At 54.4% G+C, this 20,351-nt stretch overlaps 8 protein-coding genes across 8 annotated transcripts; 4 read left to right on the plus strand and 4 right to left on the minus strand.

Moving 5' to 3' along the window:
* Positions 1–409: 409 nt before the first annotated feature.
* On the plus strand, positions 410–1,786 carry CCMA1212_001919 (uncharacterized protein; the record flags this gene model as incomplete). The annotated part of the gene is made up of 2 exons (XM_073699327.1): positions 410–881; positions 978–1,786. The coding sequence occupies 2 exons, from the start codon at positions 410–412 to the stop codon at positions 1,784–1,786; spliced, it is 1,281 nt and encodes a 426-aa protein (XP_073562382.1).
* Positions 1,787–2,591: 805 nt separating this feature from the next.
* CCMA1212_001920 (Golgi apparatus membrane protein) lies at positions 2,592–3,199 on the minus strand (the record flags this gene model as incomplete). Its single annotated transcript, XM_073699328.1, has 2 exons — positions 2,592–2,746; positions 2,920–3,199. 2 exons carry the CDS (start codon positions 3,197–3,199, stop codon positions 2,592–2,594), a joined length of 435 nt encoding a protein of 144 aa, XP_073561875.1.
* Positions 3,200–4,136: 937 nt separating this feature from the next.
* On the plus strand, positions 4,137–5,157 carry CCMA1212_001921 (Citrate lyase subunit beta-like protein; the record flags this gene model as incomplete). Its single annotated transcript, XM_073699329.1, has 2 exons — positions 4,137–4,194; positions 4,241–5,157. 2 exons carry the CDS (start codon positions 4,137–4,139, stop codon positions 5,155–5,157), a joined length of 975 nt encoding a protein of 324 aa, XP_073561876.1.
* A 70-nt stretch (positions 5,158–5,227) lies between these two features.
* CCMA1212_001922 (uncharacterized protein) lies at positions 5,228–7,619 on the minus strand (the record flags this gene model as incomplete). The annotated part of the gene is made up of 3 exons (XM_073699330.1): positions 5,228–6,771; positions 6,826–6,880; positions 6,948–7,619. 3 exons carry the CDS (start codon positions 7,617–7,619, stop codon positions 5,228–5,230), a joined length of 2,271 nt encoding a protein of 756 aa, XP_073561877.1.
* Positions 7,620–11,338: 3,719 nt separating this feature from the next.
* CCMA1212_001923 (Cold-inducible RNA-binding protein) lies at positions 11,339–13,471 on the plus strand (the record flags this gene model as incomplete). The annotated part of the gene is made up of 8 exons (XM_073699331.1): positions 11,339–11,446; positions 11,578–11,716; positions 11,739–12,049; positions 12,418–12,506; positions 12,579–12,651; positions 12,835–12,941; positions 13,072–13,310; positions 13,386–13,471. Coding segments are annotated over 8 exons (1,152 nt in total), but the record flags the coding sequence as incomplete, so codon positions are not given.
* Positions 13,472–14,102: 631 nt separating this feature from the next.
* CCMA1212_001924 (Putative glutathione-specific gamma-glutamylcyclotransferase 2) lies at positions 14,103–14,956 on the minus strand (the record flags this gene model as incomplete). Its single annotated transcript, XM_073699332.1, has 2 exons — positions 14,103–14,655; positions 14,952–14,956. 2 exons carry the CDS (start codon positions 14,954–14,956, stop codon positions 14,103–14,105), a joined length of 558 nt encoding a protein of 185 aa, XP_073561871.1.
* Positions 14,957–17,173: 2,217 nt separating this feature from the next.
* CCMA1212_001925 (Programmed cell death protein 6) lies at positions 17,174–18,411 on the plus strand (the record flags this gene model as incomplete). The annotated part of the gene is made up of 4 exons (XM_073699333.1): positions 17,174–17,214; positions 17,328–17,346; positions 17,444–17,870; positions 17,948–18,411. The coding sequence occupies 4 exons, from the start codon at positions 17,174–17,176 to the stop codon at positions 18,409–18,411; spliced, it is 951 nt and encodes a 316-aa protein (XP_073561872.1).
* Positions 18,412–18,817: 406 nt separating this feature from the next.
* CCMA1212_001926 (uncharacterized protein) lies at positions 18,818–20,080 on the minus strand (the record flags this gene model as incomplete). The annotated part of the gene is made up of 1 exon (XM_073699334.1): positions 18,818–20,080. One exon carries the CDS (start codon positions 20,078–20,080, stop codon positions 18,818–18,820), a length of 1,263 nt encoding a protein of 420 aa, XP_073561873.1.
* Between the last annotated feature and the right edge of the window lie 271 nt (positions 20,081–20,351).

The following is a 20,351-nucleotide window of genomic DNA, read 5'->3' on the forward strand; positions in this document are numbered from 1 at the left end:
GCAGACGAAGCGAGCAATAATCGACAAGGCCTGGGCAGCTAGTCCTGCGATTTTATACGCGGCCGCTGTTACCCCCGGTCTGACATCTCACATTCTCGTGCGGCTTGCGCCTCGTTCTCGCTGTTGTGTGTCTGACGAACCCGCTATCACCAACTTACACCACCTCTCCCCCCCAGTTAATTCTCTCTTCCTCTCTTCTTCCTCTTCTTCCTTCTTTTCCTTTTCCTTCTCCTTTCTGCTTCCTTTTTGCTCCCTCCCGGCTTTGCTCCTTATTCCGGTTACTTGCTCGTCGTGCCGTCGGATGTTGGTGTCGGGCACTAGCTAGTTGGGCAGTCTTGCTACACCACCCATAGAATCAACCTGGGAGACCGCTTTTACACCCGCTCGAAGCCTCACTAAGCCGTTCTCCATGGCGGGCTTGGCCACTGGAATCGTGCCAACTTCCACTGTCTTCTCACTGCTGCCATCTGAAGGCGTCGATCCCAACAATGGTCCTGGCGTTGGCGGCCCTGCGGGGGGTGCAGGAGACGGCAGCATAAGCAGCGAGGCTCAAGGCATGCTGCCGACGTCGACGTCCTCACATATGAATATCCTGCCGAGTGCTTCACCGACCAACTCCTTCTCTTCGCTAGCCGCGCCCAAGGTGCTCGTGTTCAACGACAAGACCAACTTCGGATCCAATAACACTGGCCGCGTCTTTTCAACTCAGACCCAGACAAAGACTTTTGCGTGGACATATGCAAAGAGCAACACGACGCTGCTCGACATTTTCTGGTACGGGAGGAAAGTCAGTACGGGAGATGCCTTTGATGTATCTCAAGCGAGTGTCATTGCCCACGCCAAATTCGGCGACAGCACACCTGGGAACGAATTTGCCAAGCGTATGATGCCCTCCCTCGTCTACATTGCATCAGGACGACTCTCTGCTCTGACCATGAATATAATTAGAGAAGGAACAAGGCTGACACGGGCGGTAGTGAATCCCTCGGACGCAATGCTCAACCTCACAGACCCCGGGTTGAGTTCAGGCGAGTGGTATACGAGGGAGATGGTGATCAAGATTGACTGGAAAACACAAAGCGGCGACGAGGGCTTCACACAATCTGGCGTCTTCACCGTTGCGAACGGACCCTTTGACTCGGAGGCCTTTGCCAGAGAGGCAACGGACAACAACCAGGACAAGCAAGGCGGCGAGGCTACCACTTCCATCGGCAACCCCAGCCTCCCGACCAGCGGGCCTTCGGACACTGGCAACGGCATCGGAGGCGGCAGTAGCGGAGCCAGCGGAGGCGGAGGCGGGGGCGGGCTCAGCACGGGCGCCATCGCCGGCATCGCCGTGGCGTGCTCCATCGTCGGCATCCTGCTCATCGCCGGCCTGGCGTGGTTCCTCCTGCGCCGCCGCCGGAGACGCCACTTCGACGCAGGCTACAATGCCACCCACCAGACCACCAGCTCCTTCATCGCCGCCAAGGAGGCCCGGCCATCCGTCGTTGAATCGCCCGTCATCTCGCCCTTTTCCGACAACGACAACAGCCGAGCAATCGGGCACCTTTCCGGCTCGAGTGCCTTACCGATACCTCTCCAACACGCCGCAGGGACCAGCGCAGCCGACCCAGTGTCTCCTCAAGACGAACGCCCTAGTACTGCTACGTCGGGCGCTAGGGCACGCAACATTGCCCATCTCGTCGAGGAGGGCATGACGGAGGCCGATATCCTGCGGCTGGAAGAGGAGGAGCGGCATCTGGACGCCGAGATTGAGCGTGCGGCGCGAAGGACGTCCAGCTAGACCTCCTTTGGTGTGAGTAACTATACAAGGCGTTCCCCCAAAATTAAAAGGGCTGAATGGGTTGAGACGGTAGTCAGCTTTTCTCTGTTTCTTTTGTGTCCCTTGTCGGGAAGTTGGGGGATGGTGAGTCATCCCCGTGGCCGCATTTCATCTGTGAAGCTGGTAATATTCTTCCATGTCATTATTTCTGCGACAGTCGGGATCTCACACGAAGAGCAGAGGGCGTCACGCACTCATGATATCAAACCTTTTGGCGACCTCCTTATTGTCTCGTAACATTTGGGCTGAGATGACTGGGAACGAATGCGATGACGTTGGAATCTGGTTTAGTTCCCACTATAGGCCCCTCTCTCTTTCTCTTGTAATCTCGGATGTATATATATATATATATATATATATATACCCTCTGCGCTCGTTTTAGCAGCTTCATAGTAGCACGAGGGCGCCGCTCGCTGGATGTTTAAATAGGTAGAGAAACAAAGAAATGCTGATCTCCCCCTTTTCGCATAATGCGCTAATCTTTGTGAGAGAGATAAGACAGTTATGAACAGCGCTCGGGCATGTAAACCTAGTAACTCATTGCCATCGAGCCCAAAACAAGCATTTTGCTAGCTCCTCAAGGAACTTGCTCCTCAAAGACCATCTGGGTAGCAGTAGCGTACGGCACTCTAAGCCTCCCCATTGCTTCCAACGCTCTTGAGCTTTGAGCAAATATCGCGCATATGATGACTGTTAGAATCCATCCCTCCAACCCGCTCACAGTCGTTTGCTTTCCCCCCCCTTCTCCCTCATTGGATACACGGCATTACACTCGGAACATGCGGCTGACAAAGTTGCTCGCGATGCTCCCCGCCAAATTCGTCGACCCAAAAGCACCGCCCGCGAAATTCGACGCCTGGCTGAACTTGTCGCAGCGGGAAAACGCCAGTGTGTTGATAATCGTAAGGGCCAGCGCAATCGCTAAAAACACAACCACCGTCAGCTTTCCCTTCTTCTTTCTCAAATCCATAACCCCCCCTTTACTCCCCCAACCCAGAAAAGGCAGATCGGGAGGCAAAACAGTTGAAAGGAAAAGGCGAAGAAAAAAAGAAAAAAAAAAAAAAAAAAAAAAAAAAAAAAAANAAGAAACTCACCAACAAGAGGCAGCCACAGAAACTGCAGCCTTATCACCGCCAGCACCGCCATCAGCACCCACCACAGCGGCTGGATGTACAGCGCCAGCCAAAAGAACCGGCTGTCCGTCGGGTTGATCTGCCGCGTGCCAGGCTCCAGGCTCTCAAACACCCACTGCGACTCGCCCGTCGACGGGTCCACCTCGTTCCACCACCGGAGGCCGACGAGGCGCCGGCCCGCGATGTTCTTGAGGTAGTAGAAGTCGGCGGCGAGGAGGAGGATTGTGATGATGAAGATCATGATCCTGGATTTTTTTGCCCACCTATTAGACTTGAATCCCAATCAAAATATGGTATATCAAGGAAGGAATAGGGGTGGGAGCGTTCGCGCTGAGAAAACGTACATGCTCTTGATGATCCATAATCCGAGAAAGTATATAAGCACGCTCGCTACACAAAATCCGTCGTCAGCCTAGGGAACATGGCAAGCTCTCAAGCTTTCGGTTCGCTGTCGCTCCAACCCTCACGTCCAACTCCTTCAACGACAGAGGTTCCAAGAGGAGGGGAGTTTTGGCCACCGACATATTCGAAAGCCCAGAAACGTCAAGAGCGTAATAGGATGCGAACTGAGCCGCCAACTCAGCGCTCCGGGAGCGGGCTGTGTCTGCGCGGCCTCTTCCATAGCAGCAGCAACAATGATATTCGATAAAGGTTGGTACGTTTCGGCTCGACAGTTCGAGAATGTCTGGTCAGACTTGAAAAAGGCGCGAGGATCGGGCGGACGTCTATCTGGTCGTTCGTGGTTTCGTCGTCGTCTATGTCGTGGGGCTCGTCGTCATCCAGAGGAAACGCAACTACGAAGCTTCGCGATCAAGCTACCGTAGCTCATCAGCATCAGGGATGGAGCTATAATGATCCGGCCATGGTGGGGTCGCTGAGGGTAGTCCTCGGCTATTACTCGCACAAAGGCCCCGCGCAAGTGGCCGACGAATTTGTGGCTGCGCCTGTTAGTGCGCAACGTACCTTGTGGACAGTCCACTGCCACTCCGAGAGATGACATCCATCAACTGAAGTGCTCAACAACTCCTGATATCATCATCAGCTCTATAAATCCCCCGTTTCTCCTCCGCATGTAATTCTAGACGCCACCAAGCGCGGGGACCGGATACATATACCGATAGAACATTCCAATCTATTCATCCTCCACTCTGAAGCCACGGATCCCTACGAGCGTCATCATGGCTGCACGAGCTTCCTCTATTCTGCGCCGTTCCTTGCTATATGGTTGTTCCTCATGTCCGTGGTTGAAATAAGCAGGTCTCTAACTGATACTGGCGCGCAGTCCCGGCGTCTTCTCAAAAGATGCTCTCCAAGTCCCTGGGCTTGACGACAGACAATGTCACATATGACCTGGAGGACTCAGTGACTCCCTCCCACAAGGGAAATGCCCGGAACCAGTTAAAGGAGCACATCTCCAGCCTCAAGTCACGTCCCTCTGCTATCTCAGAGCTTGCCGTTCGAATCAATGCTGTCTCAACTTCCTTTGCTCTTGACGACCTGACCACATTGTCATCGGCCGAGCACCTTGATGCTATTGTCGTGCCCAAAGTCAACTCAGCTGCCGACCTGACCTTTGTCACTGATGTGCTGCGGCACGTTGCCCCGGAGCGTCACGAGGATGGCTCAACAAACCCAATCAAAATTATCGCACTCATCGAATCCGCTCGGGCCGTCATGGATCTCTCTTCCATCTGCAAGGCCTCCCCTTTTCTGAGCGGTTTGATATTTGCGGCCGAGGACTTTGCACTTGACCTTTCGATAACCCGAACACCTTCTCTGACGGAGTTCCTTTATGCAAGATCAGCCATTGTCACTGCAGCTCGAGCGTACAATCTCCCTAGCGCCATTGACCTGGTCTGTACTTCATATCGGGGCGATGATGGACTCCGGATACTGGAGGAGGAATGCAAGGGCGGAAAAGCCATGGGCTTCAACGGCAAGCAGTGTATTCATCCTGGGCAGCTAGATGTTGTACAGCGCATGTTTGCTCCTGACATGAAAGACGTCGAGTGGGCCGTTCGCGTCACCATTGCTGACGAAAAGGCCGCCGCTGCTGGACGTGGTGCGTGGACTCTTGAGGGGAAGATGATTGATGCCCCAGTTGTAGGGAAAGCCCACTCAATAATAGCCAAAGCTGAGCAATGTGGAATTCGAGTCCAAGATATTAGAGAACAGTGGAAGGACCAAGAGCCGGAATAGTTAGTTCAGTAGCGTTCGACCGCAGTCCAGAATGCTAACAAACAAGATGGCTGAACATCCTCAGGGGCGATTAGCACCACATCATATAATTTGGCCGCCAGAAGGACGCCATTTCTGATCTTATACTGTGATCGAGGCCCTCGAGATTCTCTGGCCGTGGAAGCGACTGATATTGTTGAGAAGGCCAGCCAAGTTCTTCACGAACAGGTTGTCGCGCTAGGCCTCTCGGAGGAAGTAACCCATCTGATGCCATTCTGTGAAGGGAACCGTCTGTGTATTGTGCGTCAACTATGTGTGGCACGTCTGGAACTCGGTCATGGCATATTGGTTGCGGTGGAAGCAACCCATCATCTGTGCCCAAAGAAGATGTTTCGTCGGGTCCGAGTATTTCATGCTCCATTCTTTCAATATACTCTGTGAGAGACTCTCCCGGTACATCTTCATCATCCTGCAAGGCATTTGTGCAAAAGAAATCCAAGTCTTGGTTAGCCTCCTGGAATATCTGAAAACCCTGGCGAGAACCGGTAGGCTGAGGCAGTATGCCTGGGTAGCGTGTATTTCTCGACTGCGTATCGGAAGATGCAGACATCCCGGGATCATCCACAAGTGTTGAAGCTGGGTTTGAATATGGATCCAGGGTCAGCAATGGATATTGGGAGCTCGGTTTGCCAAAAAACCAAGCTGGAGACGGGCCACTGTAATGGTAGGGAGCGTCTTTGGCAACTGCTCCAAAGTCCAGACTTGCAGAAATCCCGGGCACGTAGGTGGGATATCCGTAAATATCGCAGTTAGTACTAGGGATGCCTATCCCCGGAATTTTGTAATCCGGAGACACTGCTTGTTGGTCGGCTCCAAGAATTGATCTCTGAGGCATAGCGTGCGGGCATTGTGGCTCTGCTCCTACATGAGGTATATCCCCCTCGTCTGGGCACAGCGGTTGACTTCCATTATCCGTGCCGTCTTGTTTGCGTATCTCAGTCGGTTGGTACATCCGGGGACTCACCATGACGCCCTTGTCTTGGTAGTCTAGAAGCTTGACTGTCTGGCTGCCACAAGACTTGAGCTCGCCTCGGCTCACTATAGGCTCGATCTCTGGCTCTTCCTCAGGGGATTTCTTCTGGTCCTTCAGTCTAGAATCGCCGTCCGCAGGAGCGTGGGTGTTCAGGATATTTGAATCCAAGAAAGGGGCCTCGTTGACTGCAGCACAATCGCAAACCTTGTGACTTTGCAGTTCATGGTCATCATGCAACGGCCGCAATCTATGGCTATTCCCTGCTTGGTCTGGTGCACCGCCGCCGTCAAGACCTCCATGACGTGGCATGAGGCCAGCGTCCCCTGCGGCTGCTTCGTCGTCGATGACATCAGCAGTGCTCGACCGTTGGACGGATGGGAAATCGCCGCCAGAAAGTATGGAGACAGATCTGCTCCCCAGATACTCTGGAGCCGGGTAATCTTCTCTAAGGCGCTTCGATGCACTGGTGAGATATTCGATTTCTTCCTGGCGGGCCCTCCCTTCTTTCGATTTTCTCAATCTCGAGTTAGACGATCGGTTTCTTTCGAATGGTTCGCTATCTTCGTCAGGTGGGGGTATCTCGTTGAATACTAGATCCGCCACTGAGGAGACATTGTTAGATATAGTAGGCTCGCCTTGACTTGTAATGAACGTACCCGGTGCGGAGCCTCTACCATTGACGAACAGCCCAGGAGTGAAAGTAGATTTCAACTATGGAGTGTTAGCGTAATCCATCAGTGATCGATCCTGGCAGGAGAAAAGGGGAGGGGAGAGGCACCGTGATTCTTTCGTTTGGATTCGTAATTGCGCTGGACTTGAAGTTGGCCATGACCTCCCGGCTTGACCTCAGCCTTCCCGATTTAGATACTCGCGTGGAAGGCTTCTTCGCCTGCTTCTTCGTGGGCACGGCGTCTTTCGACTTGACTGTGTTGTAGCGGTCTTTTCGAGTCTTTCGCCTGAGCCGCTTCTCGAAAGCATCGTCTTTTACAACTGAAGCGGGCGGTGGTGTCGAGGTTGTGGTTCTGGAGCGATGACCTCCTCCTCTGTCGACTGAGATCCTGCCGTAGCCACTGCAAAGATCGGACTCGTGATGGTGATGTCCACCCGTTTGGATAGCGGAAGGCGCTGGTGACGGGCTGTCCTGTATAAAGAGATCCGACGACTGGTATCTCCCAGCATCATGGGTAGACGGAATGCGAACATACGGAATGCCATTCGGATGCCATGAGGTCTCTGGAGCATCGGCAGGGCTCGCCTCCCGAGGAACTTCCAGCAAAGAGTCATAGTAGCTTGTTTGCACGTTTTGTAACCAGGAAGGGATAAAGTCGGTCCGCAAAGGAGTGCGGTCATCATGGGAAGCAGACGGCCGGGCAGCAGAATGACGGCATGGGGCTTGATGGCAAGGCGTGCTTTTCCTGGCTGGAGAACGACCGTGTCTGTGACGGGCCATGCTGCTGTCAGGCAACGGGATATCAGATGGCAGTTGGTGGCCAGAAAGAATCAAAACAAGCTACAGGCATGACGGAGAAACGCCTCCAGCGTCACAGCGAGCCACATTGCAGCAGCCAGGTTACATGGAGGTATGGAGAGACAGCGCTCATGGTTTAGGTTCTACCTGGTCCGACAAGAACAGCACTTCGCTCAAGAGTGACATCGCAGGAGCCATGGTCGCAGTCTTGTCGTCGAGGGGAAGTCGAATCTCACGCATTCACGCAACACAAAGCAGGAGACAGCTCCCCATCATTCGTTCAGTGGCTTGGACTTAACTCCTAGCACTGTCCAGTTGGGTGCTAGTGTTGGTTCATAGTGCAGACAGCTGCCATTGCCCATCGCAAAAGAGCCCGCGGCATCTGAGGACTGAAAGCCACCGCAATTACGAACATCTGGGACAATGTGCTTGCTGATGCGACCGTTTGCAAAGCTGCATCGCCGAACTCTGGAGCTCCCGAGGCTGATTTGCTGGCTGAAACCTGGTGCGTTTGGCCTTTTGTCACTGTCCGCAGCAGCGCTCAGGCAAACAGGGGTCGTGCTGCAGCGCTGCCTAAAGCAGCAAGGTTGCTCCATGTCCGGGCCTGGCTGTCTGATAGGCTTCTGGGCGCTCCAAAGAGGATCCCAAGCCATTGAGATTTAGTAATTACACTTGCGTTGCGGCTTGCCCCGAAGCAGCTCAAGGCCCTCCCCTCCCCCGCTCCACGACGCTGGACAACGACGGCAGACAGGGCCTGTGATTGGCGCCTCGGGGCTCCGAATATCAGGTGCCTAGACTAGTCAAGGGCCACTGTCCAGTCCATCCGTTGTGCTCGATATCAGCATGTGTACATGATGATGGGCGATGCAGACATGGACGGGATCGCCCTGTTAGCGAAAATAGTACCCAGCAGCGTAGATATCACCAACTGTCATCCAGGTGGAAGGCTGAAGGGATTGGTGATGTTATCAAGGTTCTTGCGAGCTTGCAGGGACCAACTCGAAGTTAGCGAGGACCAGGAGCAGCGCCCAAGCAGGCGAGAATATGCGACCCCTGGCTGCTGACTAAGGCATGCGAGCTCACCGAAACATCACCGTCCGTCCAACCGCCCCAAACTGGTGATTCCTCGTAGCCCACCATCTCCTGCTGCCAATCGCTGCGCGGCACTTACTTCTCCAAACGACGAAGCCTCGGGATCGAATGGCGGTTCCTGCAAAGCAGCAGCAGCCCTTCATGTGCCAAGGCAGTCCAGGCGTCACGACATTGCTCTCTCCGCCTCCCAAACGTTGCTGAGCCCACCGCCAGCTCTGTGGTCACGGCTTCCTGACTCGTCAACCTACATCAAAGCCTCTGCAAGGCGATCCTCAGCTGGCAGCTCTGATTGGCACCCTGGGCCAGCCCTTGGCCATCCACTCAGATCGGGGCGTCTGATTACCAACCCCGTCGACGGAGCCAAGTTCATCCCCAAGTCGTACGTTTTCGTCTAGCTGCAGGGCTTCAGTGCCACCCTGTTCGAGCAAGCTCGCATCCTGTATGGCCCGCTCTGTAGGCTGGCTGGGGCCGAACCCGACTGCATGGTTCGTCGGGGCCAGTGGGCTTGGGACGGAGCCAACGAGAAAAGCGCGCGCAAGATCCAAGGAGTTCTTTTTTCGTGAGTGATGAACCTTGTGGCTTTGTCCCCGAATCCGAGGCATTGCCGTCCAATGCGTCGAGAACTCCTATGTACATACATGCGATTAGCACAAGCATAGGTAGTTCCGCGGCCTCGCAATTGGCGAAGCTTCATGCAGGGCGCCTATCTGACCCTTGCAGTACGTTGTCAGTGGCAAAACCTGGCTTGGCGAGCACCAATGCCGGCAGACAATCGGACACCTGGAGTGGAAAGGGCTGCGAGATATGTTCTGCTCTAGCGAGCTGAAAGACAAACCAAAGGAACTCCAGCACTTGCAAGCAAAGCATCTGGGCGAGCAACTTGGGTCCTTCTCGCCTCTTATTGGTGTGTGACCGGGGTCCGGTCGCCAGAGCTAGGTCAGGGGTTCACAAACGACAGCTTGACGTGGACCCTACCTGTGCCTAGCTACATGTACCAGATGGCTGACGACAAGCCTGCCTGCTTGGGGGGCGGTTCGCGAGTGATTCTAGCCAATGCCGACCAGGGGCTTGAGCCGGGCTCCAGGTAAAAGGCCATCGGCGTCTGAGTGAAGTCGGCAGTGAGCTATGTGCGACAAGCAATTTCTTGTCGACCGCACCGTTGCCTTTGCAGTTGTCCACTTTGCAGTTGCAAAGCGGGAAATATTGTCAAGCGACATGGGGTGTCCCATGTACCCGCGTTGTCTGAGACAGAAAGGTACCTTCTACCAACGATTGAAATCGAAAGAAAAAAGGGGCGACAAGCATGGCCGAACCTTTGATATGTACTCGTACAGCTCCGGCAGGTTGCCAGGGGGCTGCCTTTGGAGGGTTCTGCAGCAGAGACACCCGACGTGACCGCTCCTGGAGGCTCGAACAAGGAGGGAGGCTTCAGGGACACCGCATGAACAAAGAGACTGAATTGGGGAGGATGCGTCATACCTGGATCTGGCCCTGTTTGATATTGCACCTGGCTAGTGCCCAATGCTTCAGGGACGAGCCTTTTCCCTTCTCACCAATGCTCGATAATAGTGTTTCTCGTCCTGGCTGCATAGGCTGTGTCTCGATTCTTGCCGACTGGTTCTTGACCTGAGCCTTGGTCACGCCATCTCGCCATCTCGCCGTCCTGATCAAGCAGCATTGATCAGAGGCGGGTGGCGCATTCGTCAATCAAAACGGCTAGATGTCCTGCACCGACAATTCACAGACAATGGAATTCTGCCTTCGAATCGTGACTGCCTTCCATGGTGCTGCTCCGTGTCCAGGTACAGCCAATTATCCTCGTAGGTACAGTCAATGTGACATAATATAGGTACAAAAGATGGACCTCCGAGATGATACGTCAATAACTGTCAACAAGAGACCCTGTATCGAGTCCTTGAGTCCGGAAGAAAGGCAAAGCGGCAGTAACTCCCAGGTTCAATGGTAGGCAAGGTAAGACTGCAAGGTAAGATAGCCTCGTCTCATAGAATTCCCTGAGGCTTGGCCTTACGGCTACATGACGCGGACGACAACCAATTGGCCAATCGTCAAAGTCCGTGTGCAATATCCCATGGCTCTTTCCCAGCCAAGCAACGACTTATCTTGCGAATCACCCACGTCATCATCAGCCTCGCACCGCTCCGGTACCAGACGGTCACCCTGCTCTGCGCTCTGCCGCGGTAGCTCTCAAGGTCATCCCCGGGTACTCCGTAGTAGTTCCCCAGCAGATCGTTTCCCGCTGTAGGTGCTACATGGTATTGTTAGCAAGGTGATTGCCGAGCGAGCAGCAGGATATCCGGTAGGTACCACCTGGTAGAGCAGGGCAAGTGCCGTTGTCGAAGAAGGTGCTGCTGATAACGCCTGCTGCCAACGGGAGGCTGCCCAACCCTCTGCAGAGAGCAGAGTGCTGAGTGGTTCGAGTTCCGAGTACATTGTGTTCGTACCCGCACAGCACAGGACAGACAGAGAACCTTGGGTGACTTGCTGCCAGCTGGCCACCGTTTTCTGCTCTCACACAACTTCCCGTCTCTTGACCGCATAAATGTCTTGAGCTTTCTTCTCCTCTCGTCCTCTCCCGCCTTTTCCAAGACACAAGACTCGGCCTCTTCTGCCGCCTCAACAACCCGATTCCAGAGCCTTTGCGCGCTTCATCGTCCGCCCGTTTCCTCGAGGCCGCCGTGGCCCCCGATAAGCACCTCGTACGGATAAAGACCAAGGCGCCATCATAACAAGCCGCCCCCCTCTGGACGCGCCGCGGCGTTGCCAGCCCAGCAGAATAGTCCAGCTTCCAGACTGGACTTGGGGTCATTTTAATTAGCGCATAGCTTAGGACATTCGCCGCAGCTCGTCGATCGCTGAGAGGGCGAGATCAGCAAGCCACAACCACGTTGTGTGGCTCATCTTCTCGACGCCTGGGCAAGCTGGGTTACTGGTTCCAGACGTCAACGGACGAATCGGCACCGGTCTAGGTACGTGGTCGCGCATGGCTAGCCTGCTTCCTTCTGTCTCCTCTGCCGCGGTACCGCATGTCTTGTCCCCATTACCGTCACCGTCACCGTTACTCCAAACTGTCATCGTCGCTCCGCTCCGCCCTCGTCTCGCTGCACTCGTGCTCTGGACCTGGCCACTACCCATACATTGGGCAGCCCCAAGGCATCTCTCCCTCGTCACTTGACACCTCAGCAGACATCGACTGCATTGGGGACTCGGCAGTAGCCTGGCCTTGTTTCTCCATTCTCGTTGTCTTTGCCACTCGCACACTGCTCGCCGGCCCATGTCGACAAGCCCCCCTTGACTTCGAGGTATGCCATTTCATACCTTACTTCCAGCTCATGCTGGTCGGTGGTTATCTGGAGCCACGGCCCAGATGCTCCTTGCACAGTTATGCCCGCCAGTATCCAGCGTCGAATGACACTATGAGAGGCTTGGAGTGCATTCGTTGTCCCCTAACGAGAGCGCCAGCCGACGGCCAGTGGCCTTGCGCACCACATGCAGCTTAGAGGACTTTGTCCCCTACCACTCTTCTGCAAGACACTGCCCAAGCCTGTGACTCTCCTCAGACCATCCTGCCATTACCCGTTGAGACTAGTTCTTTCACCCCTCCCTCCCAACGCCAACTATACATCCCGATTCTGCACCCCGCCTGACAATATCAGAACATTTTGGTCAGGGTACTGCAACTCTTGACAAGGACTGTCATATCCGCCAGCGTCAGAATCGAGACGCAGTGCACCTCGAAATGTCGAAGCTTTTCATAGGGTAAGCTTCCTCGTCTGGTCTTCAGGCGCACTCGCTCCCATTGAGACTTCTGTTGCTGACGGAGAGCCAAAGCGGCCTAGCATGGCACACCGAAGAGGCCACTCTGCGCCAAAAGTTTGAGGAGTTTGGCGCGGTCGAGGAAGCGGTAAGTCATTCTCTAACCTCCCATTACGCCTGGAGCACAACAGGACTTGGGTTTGATTGACTTGCCTCGCCTGGGTGGGTTTCGGCTCGCTCATACGATGGAGTCGAGCATTCCAATCAACGCGGATCCGCTGTTTGTGGCTGGTCTTCTGTGAACGTGTGTTTCTAATCTGCGTGTGTCAAGGTGGTTGTCAAGGATCGAGATACCGGCCGCAGCCGTGGCTTTGGTTTTGTGCGATACGTACAAGAAGCTGATGCCCAAGCTGCCATCGCCGCCATGAACAATGTCGAGTATGAATACCCCTTGCGTGTCCCNCTACCCCCTTCGCTGGGCCTCCCCCCCCCCCCCCCCTGCCAACTTACCCATACTGCCAGGTTCTCCAAGCTCCAACTTCGCAGAGGATTCTGACTCTTTCATTAGGTTTGACGGGCGAACTATTCGTGTTGATAAGGCATCCGATAATGGTCCCCGAGGTGGAGGATTCGGCAATCGCAATGGCGGAATGCCATATGGAGGTCGGGCTGGTTACGGAACGCCACCTGGACCCTACGGCAACGCAGCACCCCCTGGTTACGGCGCTGCTCCCAACATGTATCCACCGGCTCAGTATGGCCGTGGTTTCCCACAGCAGCAGCCGCAGTACGGCATGCCTCCGCAAGGTATTTGAAAATCGGACCGCCCCGTCGCTGTCGCGGTTGCAACTCGTTTTGAGCAGGATGTTGACCATCTACCAGGTTACGGCGTCCCAGCCCCATACGGTGGCTACCCCAACCTTCCTCAGCAGCCGCCACAGCCTCCTCAAGGAGGTGGCAGCTACTAAGCAAAGCCATTGAACCCGCCGCAGATTTTTCGTCCAGAGACCTTTTCCGCAGAGCGAAGGCGTCCGAGCCCTTCTAGAGCCGTGTCATCGATCAATAAAGACCCAGCGTGTTCCTTTGGTTTTGCGAGCGGTACCCTCTATAGATGAAGCATCTATAGAGCGCCAGAGATATACCCGGATTCGTTGTTCTTTCGATAAGTGGATGAGCTGTCCAGGCGCTTATTCAGAAACTGCTCGAGGAGGAGTTCTTGGAGAGGGATGATATTCTTCTTTTCTTTATTTCACTGACGGTTTTTACTTGCCCGTTTTGTGCTCGTGGAATCAAAACAAGGGGTTCCTGCACCATCGCTTGTGGGAGGGACTGGCCGGATCACGGACAAGTCAAGGGAGGATTTCTGGTCGAGGCATCTGTAGGGGGATTTTGGAGCCATACTTGGCCATCTTTCTAGAAAAGGTCAAGTATCATATTGGCAACGTGGATGGCGGGCTATGGTCAATATCTAGGTCAACCGGTGAGATGGATGGGGCGGCATCGTCTATCATTAGGGGATCTGAGAGGGGGAAAACAGCATGTGCTTTCCATGTTTCTTTGTCGAGTCTCTGATCTTTGTCTTTCCCGCCTCTTTATGATTCATTTCTCGATTTCCTCCGCTTCCCGTGTGCTGCTTTCATGTTTGAAATTGGAGGGGGCAGGCGAGGCTGGGGGAGCCTTGGGGGAGCTGTTGGCGGCAAGCTCAAGAGCCCTCACCCGGCGCGCGAGATCGCTAACGTGGACATCCTCGCTTTCCGGACACAGCTCAGCCAAGGCCGTCTCCAGGCCAAAGAGATAATCCTTGTTCAGCCCACTGGGTCCACGACTACGCAAGATGTGCTCGGCGAGTTGCTGAGGGTCTTGGGGGCCGACAAACTGCTCGTTATCGGGCGTGCCGATGTAGACGAGTGTTTGGATGGGCGGGGAGCCATCGGCAGGGTGGAAAGGCGTGTAGTGGATGGAGTAGCCGTTGATCTCGCGGATATCGAGATACTCCTTGACCTCCGTGACATGGTCGGGGTGAATCCGATAAGCTACGCCCCATACTTTGTCAGGGGCAGTGTCATGGTGATCCGTGAGCTGTTCCCAGTGGGAGCGTTCAATGAGAGTGACGACTCGCCCGGGGGCTTCTGGCGTTCCCCGATGATCCTCGCTGGTGCAGCATTCGAGTCAGCGTCACGAACGAGTCTTGGGGTAACTGAATTGCGCTTGCAACCAGTTTCGCTGTTGTCGACATACCTAGCCTACAGACTTGGTGAGCTACTTCGTACCATACCGGGAGATTGTGACAGGAAAGGGGATAAGGAGTCAACTGCCTGATCTTGGATCTTGGATCCTGGAAGTGCACTCACCTGCCAAAAGCGCCGGACATAACCCGTCACCCAGCCGGGGACTCTCTCGTCTTGTCGCTGGTGTCAATAGTTTGCCTCATGGCTTGACAGAACAAACAGCATGAGATGTAGAGGGGGAGCCATACCAAAATGCGGCGGGGGCTTCCAGATGAGGCTCCTATACGTTGGGTATCCATTAGAGATTAGATGCATGACATGGGCGGGAAAAAAAGAGCTTGGGCATCGACAGGGGAGCGGCGAAGCGAATCCTGTGTGCCCACGTTGAAAAGACTATAAGCCAGCAAATCAGGGGAACATACCCGTAGCCAAAGAGCCAGAACTCTGTCGAGTTTTCGGCTGCGGTCATCACGAGCGGATACGGAGATCACGGGGGACGATTTTGCTGCTCTGGCCGGCTGGATCTAAGAGGACACGGGCGATTTGAGGTCGTCTGAAGAGACAGACAAAATTACAACAGCCGGGGTCTAATGAACAACGAGGAGAAAAAAGGAACAATCTATAGACGATGTATAGGCGAATGCTGCTAAGGAAAAAAGAACGACCTGCAAAAAAAGTGTTTGAGTTGGGGGCAGTATGATTTGGCTTACGGCGGCTGATGCCAATAAATGGAGTAGAGAAATGTCGTGACGATTTGGGGACATGATTACAAAGCATCAAGTGACCTCTTCGAGTCATTCAAGGTGAGGTTTCTGGCAATGGCGGACGAAACCTATGCACAGGAGGTCTGAAGAGACGGGCAAAATAAGTCCTTGTACTGACCGGAAGAGGAAAATAGCCCATTGAATGTCAGCTCGAGCTTGATAGAATTTCACAGGTTTCTGGCCAGGTGAGGTGAGTCGTCTGTGTCATCACACGGCCAGCCGCCTAGGAGCTGAGCAGTACCTTAGTACTATAAGTTCAATAGGTTCAAGTAGATTCGACGAGGTTCGGGTAGCATCTGCAAGAAGAACGGCGTCCAAAAGCTTTCTGCACATGATTATGCCGCAAGCTGCTCGCCTGAGCGCGTATAACGTCGGCTCAAGTTGAAGTCTCGAGCATTACACGTATTTTCTAACTACGAGTCGGCAACGCAAACACGCATAGCAAAGCCCAGCCTTACCCTGGGCTTGTTACTGCTGGCTTAGTAGCCCATTGATACGCCGTGGCCCGTGGGCAAATCGGCGGCAGAGCCTCACAACTATGGCGGCTGTGCAGCACCGGGGGTTTGTTCTAAGCCGTTCGGACACTAGTACGGAGCAACGCCGTCGAGGTACAGCTGGATTCATGCTGATGACGAGTCCCTTGTTCGTAATGACTGTCATCAAACGGATCAATGCCGTGGCAGAATGGAATGAAAGAGAGAGACGGGCCCTGGCAAGCTATCAAGCTATCTACTGCTATTACACAAAGAGAAGAAAAAGTGGGATGTAGGATGGGATGCAGTGGATGCAGTGGATGAGGTGGATGAGGCGGATGAGGCGCGGCATTCATCCCGAAGGCCAAGGAAGTAAACGCCACAAAACGAACCTTTCCGCAAGGCATAACGGAAGGAGAACGCGTACTTCGGACAAGGGAGAGAAGCCAAAAAGGCAAAGACAGCATGGCAGGGATCGGTACTCTTGGGAGCTGCGAGCTTTGCCGAAGTGCGTGGCTGACGGAACAGAGGTGCAGCAGCTGAGACCAGCAAAGATGTGAACTGTCACTTCTGTTGTTGCTGCTTGAGTTGTTGCTACGTCAGGTAGGGCCGGAAGGAAAAGAGTATGTAATCCGATCCGTCCGCAGCTTTCTTCCTCGTTCTCTTCGTCATCATCGCTCCTCGGGTTGATACAGCTCTTCTTTTGCCAATTGAACGGCTTTGTCTTGGCGACACGCATGCGCACGACGGACAGGCAGCAGGGCCTGTAACCCCTATTCGGCTTCTACAAGGGCGACGAACTCTGCAATCTCGCATTTGCAGATTGCCTTACCTACCTTAGTCCGCCTTATTAGGATACGGCAGAGTGCCAGATAGAGAGACGGCCTATTCTTCCCCTTGAGCTTGCCCCGCGTCGGAACTTCCAGATAAAACTACTGCTGCCGCCTGCTGCGAAGCTTTATCTAACTTCTTCAACCCCACCCCCCCCCCCTAACGTTCAGCTCCTTTCTACTACCTTCTCTGTTGATATCACGAGTCGAGCTTCAGCAGTGACGGCGCTTCGCAATCCGCATATCAGGCGACCTCGAAACCCCTCAGTGCTTCTACTTCTTCGACTCCTAGTACCGGGCTGGCCACGTCTCGAGCCAATCTGCGAAGGCTTTCAACTACTTGCGTCTTCCCTTTGACAGCTCACCTCCGCGAGAATGGCGTACAACCGACCCTACGACCCGGATGCTCTCCCCAGGTATGTTTCTCTGAAGGCTCAAACATGACGAAGCCGTCTTTTGACTTTGCGACCCCTCCCACGACCCAAGGCTTTGCTACAACGACCAGTCGCTAACTCTTTGCCAACGGCAGATTCGCTGAGCCTGATCCTGTACGTTGCCTTGAAGCCACCCCACCGTCGAGTTTGGAGGAATAGACAAGCATATAACAAGAGCAATTAACGAACCGCTGTTTGCGCGTCTTCATAGAAACCAGGCTCAGCGCCCCCTCAGCAGAGATACGATCAGCGACCCCCGCAGCCACAGTATCAGCACCCACCACCACCGCAGCAGCAGTATCAGCACCCACCACCGCAGCAACCCCAATACCAGCAGCACCCGCAGCACTCGTCTCCCAGGCCCGATCAGCACCAGTACGACCACCCGCCGCGGCGCGACACGGCCGGACACCCCCAGGGGCAGCCGAGATACGACCAGCAGCGACACGACACGAGGTCGCCCATCCACCACCCGGGCGCGTATGGCCTTGGATCGCCGCCGCCTGTCGCATCCGCCCAGCGTCCGGCGGCGCAGCATCACCCGGCTGCCACCTCGCGGCCGCCTCCATCTCCATCCAACGACACGGCTGGTGCTGATCCGACACTGCTGCCCTTGTTCAGGGCCGTAGACAAGGATGGTGAGTCTTGAATTTGGTGGATTTGTGTGTGTGAGGATCTGGAAGCACTATGCTGACGCAGCTCTTCCTCGAAACAGGCACCGGCCACCTCTCCGAAAAGGAGCTTTCCGCGGCCCTCGTCAACGGCGACTGGACCGCCTTTGACATCCAAACCGTCCGCATGATGATTCGCATGTTCGACGCGGACCGCAGCGGCACCATTGGCTTCCAGGAGTTCTGCGGCCTCTGGTCCTTCCTCGCCTCGTGGCGCACCCTCTTCGACCGCTTCGACGTCGACCGCAGCGGCAACATCTCCCTGCCCGAGTTCACCGACGCCCTCATCGCCTTCCGCTACCGTCTCAGCCCCCAGTTCGTCGAGCTGCTGTTCCGCACGTACGACAAGCGCGGCGAGGGCGTCATGAGCTTTGATCTATTCGTCCAGGCGTGCATCTCGTTGAAGCGCATGACGGATGTGTTTAAGCGGTACGATGATGATCGGGATGGATATATCACGTTGAGCTTTGAGGATTTCTTGAGCGAGATTCTGAAGCAGTTGAAGTAAGGAGTGCAGGTTCTGTCAGGACATTCAAAGACGACTGTTGGTACATTAGGAAAAGAAAAAAAAAAGATATCAGCCAAGGGATCGTGGAATATAATAGGGTTTGTTGGACATATCATGGACGTGGGCTCAAAGAGGTGGGCATTTGATAAGTAGGCAGCTGGACGAATGGGATGCACGATACCCTGGGAGATACTGAGGGCGTCTCATTCACATCGACAAACCTCATCTCGCAAACATGTACCGTTTCTGTAATTGGTCTTCTCTTTTGCACTTTTGCATCGTGCTTGATAAAGATGTGCTTGCTGAGGCCACTGCTCTGGTATCGTACCCCTTTGTATCGCTCTATGTGACAGGGCCAGTAGCAACTGTCCATCTATTCTATAACTGAACCTTTTTGAACTGGACGTTATTGAATAACCCCAAAGCATCCTGGCACCGACTTCTGATGGTGCCAAGCAGGGTACACGTCGCAAACGCCGTCGCTCGTCAGAGTCACCTCCTCCCCTCGGCTCATATCCAGTATCTGCGTACTGCTCATCGGCGTGTCCTTCCGGCTCAGAGGAGCTCTTCTCTCCGCCGCCTCTGCCCGGCCCAGCATTTCTTGAACCTCGTGTCGGAGGAAGGTCCTTGTCCTTGTTCTTTTGCTTCTCAGGGCGACGACGGCTTTGCCGTAGTGATTGTTGTAGTTGTTGTTGTCTGCCCCTTGCGTCCTCACCCAGCTTCGCGCGCCCAGAGCCAGAGCGGTTTCCTGTCCGACGGGTGAAAGGCTCCTGCTGCCATTGTGCCTTCGTCCTATAGCCCACCGTGGCGTGGACTCTGCGTCGAAACTGTGGATGAGCGCGGTGAGGGGGAGAGCTGCTTCGGAAACGAGGTGTGAAGTAGCAAATGGCTTTATGCTTCCGTATGGTGTCCCTCGCGGTGAGAATATCACCGAGAGAGTCTGACGATGGATACGAGGAACCGGCAAGCCTTCGTTGGTGGTGCCGTTCCGAGGAAAGTGTGCGAGTACTGGAGTATCTGAAGGCGTAGGAGGGACAGGTTTGGCGGTCAAGTATCCCAATGACGGCTTTGGGAGAGACATCAGAAGTTGAGTGGGCGTTAAAGGAGGGATTTGCATTAATGTCGTAGACGTCCTGAGAACAGACCGTCGAAACGGAGACGGCGTTGAGGGAGGAGGCCGATATGTGATGCCTATAGCGGCGCGTGTGCATACATCATTCCTCTTCTGAGGGATCAGGGCCACAGTTACCTCGCCATGGTCGCCACCCGTGTAACATGGAGACACCGATAGTCGAAATACCGTATCCCGCCCCTTTGGACGCGGATCTTGCCATGGTGAAAGCGTTTTGACGGTCCCGTCGTCAAAGTGCCTCCACCCTCGTATCGTTTCGGCTGTTACCGGATCAGTCAGGATGATCGTCTTGGCAGATGTAGGAAGTATCTGCAGTAATGAAGTTTCGAGGAGATTATTATCTCGGCCTGGGCTGATGATGATGAGATTTGCTTCGGGTATATGGTGTGTTGAAGAGATACATCGGCGACATAAAGGCGGCTCCTCCACCACCGGGTTCAGGAGGATATGGAAGGGGTCTCGTACGATGCCTACTAACGGCGTGAAAGTCAGCAGAAACGAATCGGCTGAGCATATTTTACAGATTGTCAATGACATGGTTGCAGGCCTCAGCAGCGTTCACGGAAAGAGGTGAGGGAAGGGGCCTCTGCTTTCTTGAGCATTGAGGCATCGTATCACATGTCAAATCACGTTCAGGCGGTTTCCAACACGAACGATCACGACTAAAAAAGGCCACAGAAGATGACTTTCAAGTCTGATATCCGGAAAGGAATGCCTTTGGTTCTGTCTTGAACCGCGGCTCCTGGAGCTCCCAGTACGATCAAGAGGGACTCGCTGCGTGATAGCAGATAAGACAACCCTGCGTGTT

Source organism: Trichoderma ghanense, assembly GCF_004382785.1.
Source record: "Trichoderma ghanense strain CCMA-1212 chromosome Unknown scaffold_1, whole genome shotgun sequence".
NCBI lineage: Eukaryota > Fungi > Ascomycota > Sordariomycetes > Hypocreales > Hypocreaceae > Trichoderma > Trichoderma ghanense.